The 16,362-nt window shown below is 66.2% G+C and overlaps 1 protein-coding gene across 1 annotated transcript in view; it reads left to right on the forward strand.

Moving 5' to 3' along the window:
* LOC134342637 (elongation factor 1-alpha 2) overlaps positions 1-16,362 on the forward strand; it is an 82,698-nt gene that overhangs the window by 18,273 nt on the left and 48,063 nt on the right. The window contains exon 5 of the mRNA XM_063040995.1: positions 1,714-1,864. Within this exon, the coding sequence (XP_062897065.1) occupies positions 1,714-1,864 (151 nt within the window). The remainder of the gene's footprint in view (positions 1-1,713; positions 1,865-16,362) is intronic.

A 16,362-nucleotide genomic window follows, 5' to 3' on the forward strand; every position in this document is an offset into this window, starting at 1 on the left:
GCCCGCAGGTCACCCTTCTCATTCCATCCACTAGCCTGCAGGTCACCCTTCTCATTCCGTCCACAAGCCTGCAGGTCACCGTTCTCATTCCATCCACTAGCCTGCAGGTCACCCTTCTCATTCCAACCACTAGCCTGCAGGTCACCCTTCTCATTCTGTCTGTTAGCCTGCAGGTCACCCTTCTCATTCTGTCTGTTAGCCTGCAGGTCACCCTTCTCATTCAATTCACTAGCCTGCAGGTCACCCTTCTCATTCTGTCTGTTAGCCTGCAGGTCACCCTGCTCATTCCGTCCACTAGCCTGCAGGTCGCCTTTCTGATTCCGTCCACTAGCCTGCAGGTCACCCATCTCATTCCGTCTGTTAGCCTGCAGGTCACCCTTCTCATTCCATCTGTTAGCCTGCAGGTCACCCCGCTCATTCCGTCTGTTAGCCTGCAGGTCACTGTTCTCATTCTGCCCACTAGCCTGCAGGTCACCGTTCTCACTCCGTCTGTTAGCCTGCAGGTCACCCTTCTCATTCCGCCTGTTACCCTGCAGGTCTCCCTTCTCATTCCATCCACAAGATTGCAGGTCACCGTTCTCATTCCGTCCACTAGCCTGCAGGTCACCCTTCTCATTCTGTCTGTTAGCCTGCAGGTCACCCTTCTCATTCCGTCCACTAGCCTGCAGGTCACCCTTCACATTCCATCCACTAGCTGCAGGTCACCCATCTCATTCCGTCCACTAGCCTGCAGGTCACCCATCTCATTCCGTCCACTGGCCTGCAGGTCACCCTTCTCATTCCGTCCACTAGCCTGCAGGTCACCCTTCTCATTCCATCCACCAGCCTGCAGGTCACCCTTCTCATTCCGTCTGTTAGCCTGCAGGTCACCCTTCTCATTCTGTCTTAGCCTGCAGGTCACCGTTCTCATTCCAACCACTAGCCTACAGGTCACCCTTCTCATTCCGACCACTAGCCTGCATGTAACCCTCGGGCAGGCATAGCTGTTGCTAAGCCCCCCCTCCCCCCACTGAGCAGGGTCACATGAAGCCATCGAGCAGGTGGTGGATGGCCATGTGAGCAGCCGGTGCATGTCACAAGTCCTGGTTATGCAACCACTGACACCAGGCCGACAATCTCTGAAAGGTATTGATAATGGCTGGCGTCACCCGTCTTATAAAGACACTGCCCCGAAGAAGGCACTTCATTGATAGACCATGATCGCCCACTTAATACAACACGGCACATAATAACGATGAGTGGAAAAAGGGAGCAAAAGGAAAAATAGTGAGGTGGTGTTCATGGGTTCCTTGTCCATTCAGAAATCTGACGGTGGAGGGGAAGAAGCCGTTTCTAAAACATTGAGTGTATGTCTTCAGGCTCCTGTACTTTCTCCCTGACAGAGGGATCCTTACTGATGGATGCTGTGTTTTTGAGCAATGTTCCTTCTAATTTAGTTTACAGCTGGGTGACACAACCAGTGCTCTGAGCCTAAATTTTTACACGGTCTGAAAACTGCTTGGCACTTTGAATTAACATAATGCAAAATAAAATTTACAACTGCATGGCAACAAAGGCTGTGTGCGCGGGAGCATTTCCGTTACTGCGCCGCCGTGCACCCACGCAGCTTAGAGGGAACAGAGGTTGTGACGCATCACCTTTTGAAGGTGTTTTCAAAACTGGCATCACAGCCAACTGCTGAGCTGACTTCTGACCTGCGCCCTGTTCCGACAGATGCCATGGTTCAAGGGTTGGAAGGTCGAGCGTAAGGAGGGAAATGCCAATGGGGTGAGCTTGCTGGAGGCACTGGACACCATCTTGCCCCCTACCCGGCCCATCAGCAAACCCCTGCGGCTGCCCCTGCAGGACGTCTACAAGATCGGAGGTGGGTATGGCTGGGGTTGGGAATGGGGATAGGTTGGGGATAGGTCTTTGGGTTTGGGCGATGAGTGTCACTCTGCAGGGTTGGGAGGAGCGGGTGGAGGTGTCATTGCCAAAAGTAGATTAACTAAAATAACTGACACAGTACATATGCACTCTCGACTCAGACAAACTTTATTTTACTTGTACACAAGAGAACAGCATGGGCCTGACACTCACACTGTTCTGATGTCAGAACAGAGAACTGCTATTTTTAAACAGAATTGGCCTATCCATTACAGATATTAACCCTTCGGTAAATTGTGTATGTTTGAATTAGAAACAACGAAACACACTGTCTCAGTCTCCCTTGTCCGGGTTTGACCCCGCACGGTCACAGTCTCCCTCGTCCGGGACCGACCCCGCACGGTCACGGTCTCCCTCGTCCGGGACCGACCCCGCACGGTCACGGTCTCCCTCGTCCGGGACCGACCCCGCACGGTCACGGTCTCCCTCGTCCGGGACCGACCCCGCACGGTCACGGTCTCCCTCGTCCGGGACCAACCCCGCACGGTCACAGTCTCCCTTGTCGGGGCTTGACCCCGCACGGTCACAGACTCCCTTGTCTGGGTGTCACCGCGGTCCCAGTCTCCCTTGTCCTGGTTTGACTCCGCACGGTCACGGTCTCCCTTGTCCGGACTTGACCCCGCGCGGTCACGGTCTCCCTTGTCCGGGTGTCACCCCGCACGGTCACAGTCTCCCTTCTCCGGAACCGACGCCGCGTGGTCACGGTCTCCCTTGTCTAGGACCGACCCCGCGCGGTCACGGTCTCCCTTGTCCGGGCTTGACCCCGCACGGTCACAGACTCCCTTGTCTGGGTGTCACCGCGATCCCAGTCTCCCTTATCCGGGACTGACCCCGCGGGGTCCCAGTCTCCCATGTCCGGGTGTCACCGCGCACGGTCACATCCTCCCTTATCTGGGTGTCACCCCGCACGGTCACAGCCTCCCTTGTACGGGTGTCACCACGCACGGTCACAGCCTCCCTTGTCCGGGTGTCACCCCGCACGGTCACAGTCTCCCTTGCCCGGGAGTGACCCCGCACGTTCACACAGTCTCCCTTGTCCGGGTGTCACCCCGCACGGTCACAATCTCCCTTGTCCGGGACTGACCCCGCACGGTCACAGCCTCCCTTGCCCGGGACTGTCCCCGCACGGTCACAGCCTCCCTTGTCCGGGTGTCACCACGCACAGTCACAGCCTCCCTTGTCCGGGTGTCACCCCGCACGGTCACAGTCTCCCTTGCCCGGGACTGACCCCGCACGGTCACAGCCTCCCTTGTCCGGGTGTCACCCCGCACGGTCACAGTCTACCTTGCCCGGGACTGACCCCGCACGGTCACAGTCTCCCTTGTCCGGGTGTCACCCCGCACGGTCACAGTCTCCCTTGTCCGGGACTGACCCCGCACGGTCACAGCCTCCCTTGTCCGGGTGTCACCCCACGGTCACAGCCTCCCTTGTCCGGGTTTCACCCCACGGTCACAGCCTCCCTTGTCCCGGTGTCACCCCGCACGGTCACAGCCTCCATTGTCCGGGTGTCACCCCGCACGGTCACAGCCTCCCTTGCCCGGGAATGACCCCGCACGGTCACAGCTTCCCTTGTCCGGGTGTCACCCCGCACGGTCACAGCCTCCCTTGTCCGGGTGTCACCCCGCACGGTCACAGCCTCCCTTGTCCGGGTGTCACCCCGCACGGTCACAGTCTCCCTTGTCCGGGTGTCACCCCGCACGGTCACAGCCTCCCTTGCCCGGGACTGACCCCGCACGGTCCCAGTCTCCCTTGTCCGGGACTGACCCCGCACGGTCACAGCCTCCCTTGCCCGGGACTGACCCCGCACGGTCACAGCCTCCCTTGCCTGGGACTGACCCCGCACGGTCACAGCCTCCCTTGCCCGGGACTGACCCCGCATGGTCACAGCCTCCCTTGTCCGGGTGTCACCCCGCACGGTCACAGCCTCCCTTGTCCGGGTGTCACCCCGCACGGTCACAGTCTCCCTTGTCCGGGTGTCACCCCGCACGGTCACAGCCTCCCTTGCCCGGGACTGACCCCGCACGGTCCCAGTCTCCCTTGTCCGGGACTGACCCCGCACGGTCACAGCCTCCCTTGCCCGGGACTGACCCCGCACGGTCACAGCCTCCCTTGCCTGGGACTGACCCCGCACGGTCACAGCCTCCCTTGCCCGGGACTGACCCCGCATGGTCACAGCCTCCCTTGTCCGGGTGTCACCCCGCACGGTCACAGCCTCCCTTGTCCGGGTGTCACCCCGCACGGTCACAGCCTCCCTTGCCCGGAACTGACACCGCACGGTCACAGCCTCCCTTGTCCGGGTGTCACCCCGCACGGTCCGAGTCTCCCTTGCCCGGGACTGACCCCGCTCGGTCCGAGTCTCCCTTGCCCGGGACTGACCCCGCACGGTCCGAGTCTCCCTTGCCCGGGACTGACCCCGCACGATCCGAGTCTCCCTTGCCCGGGACTGACCCCGCACGGTCCCAGTCTCCCTTGCCCGGGACTGACCCCGCACGGTCCCAGTCTCCCTTGCCCGGGACTGACCCCGCACGGTCCCAGTCTCCCTTGCCCGGGACTGACCCCGCACGGTCACAGCTTCCCTTGTCCGGGTGTCACCCCGCACGGTCACAGACTCCCTTGTCTGGGTGTCACCGCGATCCCAGTCTCCCTTATCCTGGACTGACCCCGCGGGGTCCCAATCTCCCATGTCCGGGTGTCACCGCGCACGGTCACAGCCTCCCTTGTCTGGGTGTCACCCCACGGTCACAGCCTCCCTTGTCCGGGTGTCACCCCGCACGGTCACAGCCTCCCTTGTCCGGGACTGACCCCGCACGGTCACAGCCTCCCTTGCCCGGGACTGACCCCGCACGGTCACAGCCTCCCTTGTCCGGGTGTCACCCCGCACGGTCACAGCCTCCCTTGCCCGGGACTGACACCGCACGGTCACAGCCTCCCTTGCCCGGGACTGACCCCGCACGGTCACAGCCTCCCTTGTCCGGGTGACACCCCACGGTCACAGCCTCCCTTGTCCGGGTGTCACCCCGCACGGTCACAGCCTCCCTTGCCCGGGAATGACCCCGCACAGTCACATCTTCCCTTGTCTGGGTGTCACCCCAGACGGTCACAGCCTCCCTTGTCCGGGAATGACCCCGCACGGTCACAGCCTCCCTTGCCCGGGACTGACCCCGCACGGTCACAGCCTCCCTTGTCCAGGTGTCACCCCACACGGTCACAGCCTCCCTTGTCCGGGTGTCACCCCGCACCATCACAGCCTCCCTTGTCCGGGTGTCACCCCACGGTCACAGCCTCCCTTGCCCGGGACTGACCCCGCACGGTCACAGCCTCCCTTGTCCGGGACTGACCCCGCACGGTCACAGCCTCCCTTGTCCAGGTGTCACCCCACGGTCACAGCCTCCCTTGTCCGGGTGTCACCCCGCACCGTCACAGCCTCCCTTGCCCGGGACTGACCCCGCACGGTCACAGTCTCCCTTGTCCGGGTGTCACCCTGCACGGTCACAGCCTCCCTTGCCCGGGACCGACCCCGCACGGTCACAGCCTTCCTTGCCCGGGACTGACCCCGCATGGTCACAGCCTCCCTTGTCCGGGTGTCACCCCGCATGGTCACAGCCTCCCTTGCCCGGGACTGACCCCGCACGGTCACAGCCTCCCTTGCCCGGGACTGACCCCACACGGTCACAGCCTCCCTTGCCCGGGACTGACACCGCACGGTCACAGCCTCCCTTGTCCGGGTGTCACCCCGCACGGTCCCAGTCTCCCTTGCCCGGGACTGACCCCGCACGGTCCCAGTCTCCCTTGCCCGGGACTGACCCCGCACGGTCCCAGTCTCCCTTGCCCGGGACTGACCCCGCACGGTCCCAGTCTCCCTTGCCCGGGACTGACCTCGCATGGTCACAGCCTCCCTTGTCCGGGACTGTCCCCGCACGGTCACAGCCTCCCTTGTCCGGGACTGACCCCGCACGGTCACAGTCTCCTTTGTCCGGGACTGACCCCGCACGGTCACAGCCTCCCTTGTCCGGGTGTCACCCCGCACGGTCACAGCCTCCCTTGCCCGGGACTGACCCCGCACGGTCACAGCCTCCCTTGTCCAGGTGTCACCCCGCACGGTCACAACCTCCATTGTCCGGGTGTTACCCCACGGTCACAGCCTCCCTTGTCCGGGTGTCACCCCGCACCGTCACAGCCTCCCTTGCCCGGGCATGACCCCGCACGGTCACAGCTTCCCTTGTCCGGGTGTCACCCCGCATGGTCACAGCCTCCCTTGTCCGGGACTGACCCCGCACGGTCACAGCCTCCCTTGTCCGGGACTGACCCCGCACGGTCACAGTCTCCTTTGACCGGGACTGACCCCGCCCGGTCACAGCCTCCCTTATCCGGGTGTCACCCCGCACGGTCACAGCCTCCCTTGCCCGGGACTGACCCCGCACGGTCACCGTCTCCCTTGTCCGGGACTGACCCCGCACGGTCACCGTCTCCCTTGCCCGGGACTAACCCCGCACGGTCACCGTCTCCCTTGCCCGGGACTGACCCCGCACGGTCACAGTCTCCCTCGTCCTGGTTTCTCCCCACACGGTCACAGTCTCCCTTGCCCGGGACCGACCCCACACTGTCACAGTCTCCCTTGCCCGGGACTGACCCCACACGGTCACTGTCTCCCTTGTCCGGGTGTCACCCCGCACGGTCACAGCCTCCCTTGCCCGGGACTGACCCCGCACGGTCACAGCCTCCCTTGTCCGGGTGTCACCCCGCACGGTCACAGCCTCCCTTGTCCGGGTGTCACCCCGCACGGTCACAGCCTCCCTTGTCCGGGTGTCACCCCGCACGGTCACAGCCTCCCTTGTCCGGGTGTCACCCCGCACGGTCACAGCCTCCCTTGTCCGGGTGTCACCCCGCACGGTCACAGCCTCCCTTGCCCGGGAATGACCTCGCACGGTCACAGCTTCCCTTGTCCATGTGTCACCCCGCACGGTCACAGCTTCCGTTGTCCGGGTGTCACCCTGCACTGTCACAGCTTCCCTTGTCCGGGTGTCACCCCGCACGGTCACAGTCTCCCTTGTCCGGTTGTCACCCCGCACGGTCACAGCCTCCCTTGCCCGGTACTGACCCCGCACGGTCACAGCCTCCCTTGCCCGGGACTGACCCCGCACGGTCACAGCCTCCCTTGTCCGGGTGTCACCCCACGGTCACAGCCTCCCTTGTCCGGGTGTCACCCCGCACGGTCACAGCCTCCCTTGCCCGGGAATGACCCCGCACAGTCACAGCTTCCCTTGTCCGGGTGTCACCCCAGACGGTCACAGCCTCCCTTGTCCTGGTGTCACCCCGCACGGTCATAGTCTCCCTTGTGCGGGTGTCACCCCGCACGGTCACAGCCTCCCTTGCCCGGGACCGACCCCGCACGGTCACAGCCTTCCTTGCCCGGGACTGACCCCGCATGGTCACAGCCTCCCTTGTCCGGGTGTCACCCCGCATGGTCACAGCCTCCCTTGCCCGGGACTGACCCCGCACGGTCACAGCCTCCCTTGCCCGGGACTGACCCCGCACGGTCACAGCCTCCCTTGCCCGGGACTGACACCGCACGGTCACAGCCTCCCTTGTCCGGGTGTCACCCCGCACGGTCCTAGTCTCCCTTGCCCGGGACTGACCCCGCACGGTCCCAGTCTCCCTTGCCCGGGACTGACCCCGCACGGTCCCAGTCTCCCTTGCCCGGGACTGACCCCGCACGGTCCCAGTCTCCTTTGCCCGGGACTGACCCCGCACGGTCCCAGTCTCCCTTGCCCGGGACTGACCCCGCACGGTCACAGCCTCCCTTGTCCGGGACTGTCCCCGCACGGTCACAGCCTCCCTTGTCCGGGACTGACCCCGCACGGTCACAGTCTCCTTTGTCCGGGACTGACCCCGCACGGTCACAGCCTCCCTTGTCCGGGTGTCACCCCGCACGGTCACAGCCTCCCTTGCCCGGGACTGACCCCGCACGGTCACAGCCTCCCTTGTCCAGGTGTCACCCCGCACGGTCACAACCTCCCTTGTCCGGGTGTTACCCCACGGTCACAGCCTCCCTTGTCCGGGTGTCACCCCGCACCGTCACAGCCTCCCTTGCCCGGGAATGACCCCGCACGGTCACAGCCTCCCTTGCCCGGGAATGACCCCGCACGGTCACAGCCTCCCTCTCCTGGGACTGACCCCGCACGGTCACAGCCTCCCTTGTCCGGGAGTCACCCCGCACTGTCACAGCCTCCCTTGTCTGGGTGTCACCCCGCACCGTCACAGCCTCCCTTGCCCGGGACTGACCCCGCACGGTCACAGCCTCCCTTGCCCGTGACTGACCCCACACGGTCACAGCCTCCCTTGCCCGTGACTGACCCCGCACGGTCACAGCCTCCCTTGCCCGGGACTGACCCCGCACGGTCACAGCCTCCCTTGCCCGGGACTGACACCGCACGGTCACAGCCTCCCTTGTCCGGGTGTCACCCCGCATGGTCCCAGTCTCCCTTGCCCGGGACTGACCCCGCACGGTCCCAGTCTCCCTTGCCCAGGACTGACCCCGCACGGTCACAGCCTCCCTTGCCCGGGACTGACACCGCACGGTCACAGCCTCACTTATCCGGGTGTCACCCCGCATGGTCCCAGTCTCCCTTGCCCGGGACTGACCCCGCACGGTCACAGCCTCCATTGTCCGTGACTGTCCCCGCACGGTCACAGCCTCCCTTGTCCGGGACTGACCCCGCACGGTCACAGTCTCCTTTGTCCGGGACTGACCCCGCACGGTCACAGCCTCCCTTGTCTGGGTGTCACCCCGCACGGTCACAGCCTCCCTTGCCCGGGACTGACCCCGCACGGTCACAGTCTCCCTTGTCCAGGTGTCACCCCGCACGGTCACAACCTCCCTTGTCCGGGTGTTACCCCACGGTCACAGCCTCCCTTGTCCGGGTGTCACCCCGCACGTTCACAGCCTCCCTTACCCGGGACTGACCCCGCACGGTCACAGCCTCCCTTGCCCGGGACTGACCCCGCACTGTCACAGCCTCCCTTGCCCGGGACTGACCCCGCACGGTCACAGCCTCCCTTGCCCGGGACTGACACCGCACGGTCACAGCCTCCCTTGTCCGGGTGTCACCCTGCACGGTCCCAGTCTCCCTTACCCGGGTGTCACCCCGCACGGTCACAGCCTCCCTTGCCTGGGACTGACCCCGCACGGTCACAGCCTCCCTTGCCCGGGACTGACCCCGCACGGTCACAGCCTCCCTTGTCCGGATGTCACCCCGCACGGTCACAGCCTCCCTTGTACGGGTGTCACCCCGCACCGTCACAGCCTCCCTTGCCCGGGACTGACCCCGCATGGTCACAGCCTCCCTTGTCCGGGTGTCACCCCGCACGGTCACAGCCTCCTTTGCCCAGGACTGACCCCGCACGGTCACAGCCTCCCTTGCTCGGGACTGACCCCGCACGGTCAAAGTCTCCCTTGTGCGGGTGTCACCCCGCATGGTCACAGCCTCCCTTGACCGGGACTGACCCCGCACGGTCACAGCCTCCCTTGTCAGGGTGTCACTCCGCATGGTCACAGCCTCCCTTGTCCAGGTGTCACCCCGCACGGTCACAGCCTCCGTTGCCCGGGACTGACCCCGCACGGTCACAGCCTCCCTTGCCCGGGACTCACCCCGCACGGTCACAGCCTCCCTTGACCGGGACTGACCCCGCACGGTCCCAGTCTCCCTTGCCCGGGACTGACCCCGTACGGTCACAGCCTCCCTTGTCCGGGACTGTCCCCGCACGGTCACAGCCTCCCTTGTCCGGGACTGACCCCGCACGGTCACAGTCTCCTTTGTCCGGGACTAACCCCGCACGGTCACAGCCTCCCTTGTCCGGGTGTCACCCCGCACGGTCACAGCCTCCCTTGCCCGGGACTGACCCCGCACGGTCACAGCCTCCCTTGTCCAGGTGTCACCCCGCACGGTCACAGCCTCCCCTGTCCGGGTGTCACCCCGCAAGGTCACAGCCTCCCTTGTCCGGGTGTCACCCCGCACCGTCACAGCCTCCCTTGTCCGGGTGTCACCCCACGGTCACAGCCTCCCTTGCCCGGGACCGACCCCGCACGGTCACAGTCTTCCTTGCCCGGGTATCACCTCGCATGGTCACAGCCTCCCTTGCCCAGGACTGACCCCGCACGGTCACAGCCTCCCTTGCTCGGGACTGACCCCGCACGGTCACAGTCTCCCTTGTGCGGGTGTCACCCCGCATGGTCACAGCCTCCCTTGACCGGGACTGACCCCGCACGGTCACAGCCTCCCTTGTCAGGGTGTCACTCCGCATGGTCACAGCCTCCCTTGCCCGGGACTGACCCCGCACGGTCACAGCCTCCCTTGCCCGGGACTGACCCCGCACGGTCACAGCCTCCCTTGCCCGGGACTGACCCCGCACGGTCACAGCCTCCCTTGCCCGGGACTGTCCCCGCACGGTCACAGCCTCCCTTGTCCGGGACTGACCCCGCACGGTCACAGTCTCCTTTGTCCGGGACTAACCCCGCACTGTCACAGCCTCCCTTGCCCGGGACTGACCCCGCACGGTCACAGCCTCCCTTGCCCGGGACTGACACCGCACGGTCACAGCCTCCCTTGTCCGGGTGTCACCCTGCACGGTCCCAGTCTCCCTTGCCCGGGTGTCACCCCGCACGGTCACAGCCTCCCTTGCCTGGGAGTGACCCCGCACGGTCACAGCCTCCCTTGCCCGGGACTGACCCCGCACGGTAACAGCCTCCCTTGTCCGGGTGTCACCCCGCACGGTCACAGCCTCCCTTGTCCGGGTGTCACCCCGCACCGTCACAGCCTCCCTTGCCCGGGACTGACCCCGCATGGTCACAGCCTCCCTTGTCCGGGTGTCACCCCGCACGGTCACAGCCTCCCTTGCCCAGGACTGACCCTGCACGGTCACAGCCTCCCTTGCTCGGGACTGACCCCGCACGGTCACAGTCTCCCTTGTGCGGGTGTCACCCCGCATGGTCACAGCCTCCCTTGACCGGGACTGACCCCGCACGGTCACAGCCTCCCTTGTCAGGGTGTCACTCCGCATGGTCACAGCCTCCCTTGTCCAGGTGTCACCCCGCACGGTCACAGCCTCCCTTGCCCGGGACTGACCCCGCACGGTCACAGCCTCCCTTGCCCGGGACTGACCCCGCACGGTCACAGCCTCCCTTGCCCGGACTGACCCCGCACGGTCCCAGTCTCCCTTGCCCGGGACTGACCCCGTACGGTCACAGCCTCCCTTGTCCGGGACTGTCCCCGCACGGTCACAGCCTCCCTTGTCCGGGACTGACCCCGCACGGTCACAGTCTCCTTTGTCCGGGACTAACCCCGCACGGTCACAGCCTCCCTTGTCCGGGTGTCACCCCGCACGGTCACAGCCTCCCTTGCCCGGGACTGACCCCGCACGGTCACAGCCTCCCTTGTCCAGGTGTCACCCCGCACGGTCACAGCCTCCCTTGTCCGGGTGTCACCCCGCAAGGTCACAGCCTCCCTTGTCCGGGTGTCACCCCGCACCGTCACAGCCTCCCTTGTCCGGGTGTCACCCCACGGTCACAGCCTCCCTTGCCCGGGACCGACCCCGCACGGTCACAGTCTTCCTTGCCCGGGTATCACCTCGCATGGTCACAGCCTCCCTTGCCCGGGACTGTCCCCGCACGGTCACAGCCTCCCTTGCCCGGGACTGACCCCGCACGGTCACAGCCTCCCTTGCCCGGGACTGACCCCGCACGGTCACAGCCTCCCTTGTCCGGGACTGACCCCGCACGGTCACAGCCTCCCTTGCCCGGGAATGACCCCGCACGGTCACAGCCTCCCTTGCCCGGGACTGACCCCGCACGGTCACAGCCTCCCTTGTCCGGGTGTCACCCCGCACGGTCACAGCCTCCCTTGCCCAGGACTGACCCCGCACGGTCACAGCCTCCCTTGCCCGGGACTGACCCCGCACGGTCACAACCTCCCTTGTCCGGGTGTCACCCCGCACGGTCACAGCCTCCCTTGCCTGGGACTGACCCCGCACGGTCACAGCCTCCCTTGTTAGGGTGTCACCCCGCATGGTCACAGCCTCCCTTGTCCAGGTGTCACCCCGCACGGTCACAGCCTCCCTTGTTCGGGTGTCACCCCGCACAGTCACAGCCTCCCTTGTCCGGGTGTCACCCCGCACGGTCACAGCCTCCCTTGCCTGGGACTGACCCCGCACGGTCACAGCCTCCCTTGCCCGGGACTGACCCCGCACGGTCACAGCCTTCCTTGCCCGGGACTGACCCCGCATGGTCACAGCCTCCCTTGTCCGGGTGTCACCCCGCATGGTCACAGCCTCCCTTGCCCGGGACTGACCCCGCACGGTCACAGCCTCCCTTGCCCGGGACTGACCCCGCACGGTCACAGCCTCCCTTGCCCGGGACTGACACCGCACGGTCACAGCCTCCCTTGTCCGGGTGTCACCCCGCACGGTCCTAGTCTCCCTTGCCCGGGACTGACCCCGCACGGTCCCAGTCTCCCTTGCCCGGGACTGACCCCGCACGGTCCCAGTCTCCCTTGCCCGGGACTGACCCCGCACGGTCCCAGTCTCCTTTGCCCGGGACTGACCCCGCACGGTCCCAGTCTCCCTTGCCCGGGACTGACCCCGCACGGTCACAGCCTCCCTTGTCCGGGACTGTCTCCGCACGGTCACAGCCTCCCTTGTCCGGGACTGACCCCGCACGGTCACAGTCTCCTTTGTCCGGGACTGACCCCGCACGGTCACAGCCTCCCTTGTCCGGGTGTCACCCCGCACGGTCACAGCCTCCCTTGCCCGGGACTGACCCCGCACGGTCACAGCCTCCCTTGTCCAGGTGTCACCCCGCACGGTCACAACCTCCCTTGTCCGGGTGTTACCCCACGGTCACAGCCTCCCTTGTCCGGGTGTCACCCCGCACCGTCACAGCCTCCCTTGCCCGGGAATGACCCCGCACGGTCACAGCCTCCCTTGCCCGGGAATGACCCCGCACGGTCACAGCCTCCCTCTCCTGGGACTGACCCCGCACGGTCACAGCCTCCCTTGTCCGGGAGTCACCCCGCACTGTCACAGCCTCCCTTGTCTGGGTGTCACCCCGCACCGTCACAGCCTCCCTTGCCCGGGACTGACCCCGCACGGTCACAGCCTCCCTTGCCCGTGACTGACCCCACACGGTCACAGCCTCCCTTGCCCGTGACTGACCCCGCACGGTCACAGCCTCCCTTGCCCGGGACTGACCCCGCACGGTCACAGCCTCCCTTGCCCGGGACTGACACCGCACGGTCACAGCCTCCCTTGTCCGGGTGTCACCCCGCATGGTCCCAGTCTCCCTTGCCCGGGACTGACCCCGCACGGTCCCAGTCTCCCTTGCCCAGGACTGACCCCGCACGGTCACAGCCTCCCTTGCCCGGGACTGACACCGCACGGTCACAGCCTCACTTATCCGGGTGTCACCCCGCATGGTCCCAGTCTCCCTTGCCCGGGACTGACCCCGCACGGTCACAGCCTCCATTGTCCGTGACTGTCCCCGCATGGTCACAGCCTCCCTTGTCCGGGTGTCACCCCGCACGGTCACAGCCTCCTTTGCCCAGGACTGACCCCGCACGGTCACAGCCTCCCTTGCTCGGGACTGACCCCGCACGGTCAAAGTCTCCCTTGTGCGGGTGTCACCCCGCATGGTCACAGCCTCCCTTGACCGGGACTGACCCCGCACGGTCACAGCCTCCCTTGTCAGGGTGTCACTCCGCATGGTCACAGCCTCCCTTGTCCAGGTGTCACCCCGCACGGTCACAGCCTCCGTTGCCCGGGACTGACCCCGCACGGTCACAGCCTCCCTTGCCCGGGACTGACCCCGCACGGTCACAGCCTCCCTTGCCCGGGACTGACCCCGCACGGTCCCAGTCTCCCTTGCCCGGGACTGACCCCGTACGGTCACAGCCTCCCTTGTCCGGGACTGTCCCCGCACGGTCACAGCCTCCCTTGTCCGGGACTGACCCCGCACGGTCACAGTCTCCTTTGTCCGGGACTAACCCCGCACGGTCACAGCCTCCCTTGTCCGGGTGTCACCCCGCACGGTCACAGCCTCCCTTGCCCGGGACTGACCCCGCACGGTCACAGCCTCCCTTGTCCAGGTGTCACCCCGCACGGTCACAGCCTCCCTTGTCCGGGTGTCACCCCGCAAGGTCACAGCCTCCCTTGTCCGGGTGTCACCCCGCACCGTCACAGCCTCCCTTGTCCGGGTGTCACCCCACGGTCACAGCCTCCCTTGCCCGGGACCGACCCCGCACGGTCACAGTCTTCCTTGCCCGGGTATCACCTCGCATGGTCACAGCCTCCCTTGCCCAGGACTGACCCCGCACGGTCACAGCCTCCCTTGCTCGGGACTGACCCCGCACGGTCACAGTCTCCCTTGTGCGGGTGTCACCCCGCATGGTCACAGCCTCCCTTGACCGGGACTGACCCCGCACGGTCACAGCCTCCCTTGTCAGGGTGTCACTCCGCATGGTCACAGCCTCCCTTGCCCGGGACTGACCCCGCACGGTCACAGCCTCCCTTGCCCGGGACTGACCCCGCACGGTCACAGCCTCCCTTGCCCGGGACTGACCCCGCACGGTCACAGCCTCCCTTGCCCGGGACTGTCCCCGCACGGTCACAGCCTCCCTTGTCCGGGACTGACCCCGCACGGTCACAGTCTCCTTTGTCCGGGACTAACCCCGCACTGTCACAGCCTCCCTTGCCCGGGACTGACCCCGCACGGTCACAGCCTCCCTTGCCCGGGACTGACACCGCACGGTCACAGCCTCCCTTGTCCGGGTGTCACCCTGCACGGTCCCAGTCTCCCTTGCCCGGGTGTCACCCCGCACGGTCACAGCCTCCCTTGCCTGGGAGTGACCCCGCACGGTCACAGCCTCCCTTGCCCGGGACTGACCCCGCACGGTAACAGCCTCCCTTGTCCGGGTGTCACCCCGCACGGTCACAGCCTCCCTTGTCCGGGTGTCACCCCGCACCGTCACAGCCTCCCTTGCCCGGGACTGACCCCGCATGGTCACAGCCTCCCTTGTCCGGGTGTCACCCCGCACGGTCACAGCCTCCCTTGCCCAGGACTGACCCTGCACGGTCACAGCCTCCCTTGCTCGGGACTGACCCCGCACGGTCACAGTCTCCCTTGTGCGGGTGTCACCCCGCATGGTCACAGCCTCCCTTGACCGGGACTGACCCCGCACGGTCACAGCCTCCCTTGTCAGGGTGTCACTCCGCATGGTCACAGCCTCCCTTGTCCAGGTGTCACCCCGCACGGTCACAGCCTCCCTTGCCCGGGACTGACCCCGCACGGTCACAGCCTCCCTTGCCCGGGACTGACCCCGCACGGTCACAGCCTCCCTTGCCCGGACTGACCCCGCACGGTCCCAGTCTCCCTTGCCCGGGACTGACCCCGTACGGTCACAGCCTCCCTTGTCCGGGACTGTCCCCGCACGGTCACAGCCTCCCTTGTCCGGGACTGACCCCGCACGGTCACAGTCTCCTTTGTCCGGGACTAACCCCGCACGGTCACAGCCTCCCTTGTCCGGGTGTCACCCCGCACGGTCACAGCCTCCCTTGCCCGGGACTGACCCCGCACGGTCACAGCCTCCCTTGTCCAGGTGTCACCCCGCACGGTCACAGCCTCCCTTGTCCGGGTGTCACCCCGCAAGGTCACAGCCTCCCTTGTCCGGGTGTCACCCCGCACCGTCACAGCCTCCCTTGTCCGGGTGTCACCCCACGGTCACAGCCTCCCTTGCCCGGGACCGACCCCGCACGGTCACAGTCTTCCTTGCCCGGGTATCACCTCGCATGGTCACAGCCTCCCTTGCCCGGGACTGTCCCCGCACGGTCACAGCCTCCCTTGCCCGGGACTGACCCCGCACGGTCACAGCCTCCCTTGCCCGGGACTGACCCCGCACGGTCACAGCCTCCCTTGTCCGGGACTGACCCCGCACGGTCACAGCCTCCCTTGCCCGGGAATGACCCCGCACGGTCACAGCCTCCCTTGCCCGGGACTGACCCCGCACGGTCACAGCCTCCCTTGTCCGGGTGTCACCCCGCACGGTCACAGCCTCCCTTGCCCAGGACTGACCCCGCACGGTCACAGCCTCCCTTGCCCGGGACTGACCCCGCACGGTCACAACCTCCCTTGTCCGGGTGTCACCCCGCACGGTCACAGCCTCCCTTGCCTGGGACTGACCCCGCACGGTCACAGCCTCCCTTGTTAGGGTGTCACCCCGCATGGTCACAGCCTCCCTTGTCCAGGTGTCACCCCGCACGGTCACAGCCTCCCTTGTTCGGGTGTCACCCCGCACAGTCACAGCCTCCCTTGTCCGGGTGTCACCCCGCACGGTCACAGCCTCCCTTGCCTGGGACTGACCCCGCACGGTCACAGCCTCCCTTGCCCGGGAC

This window comes from Mobula hypostoma, chromosome 2, assembly GCF_963921235.1.
Source record: "Mobula hypostoma chromosome 2, sMobHyp1.1, whole genome shotgun sequence".
Lineage (NCBI taxonomy): Eukaryota > Metazoa > Chordata > Chondrichthyes > Myliobatiformes > Myliobatidae > Mobula > Mobula hypostoma.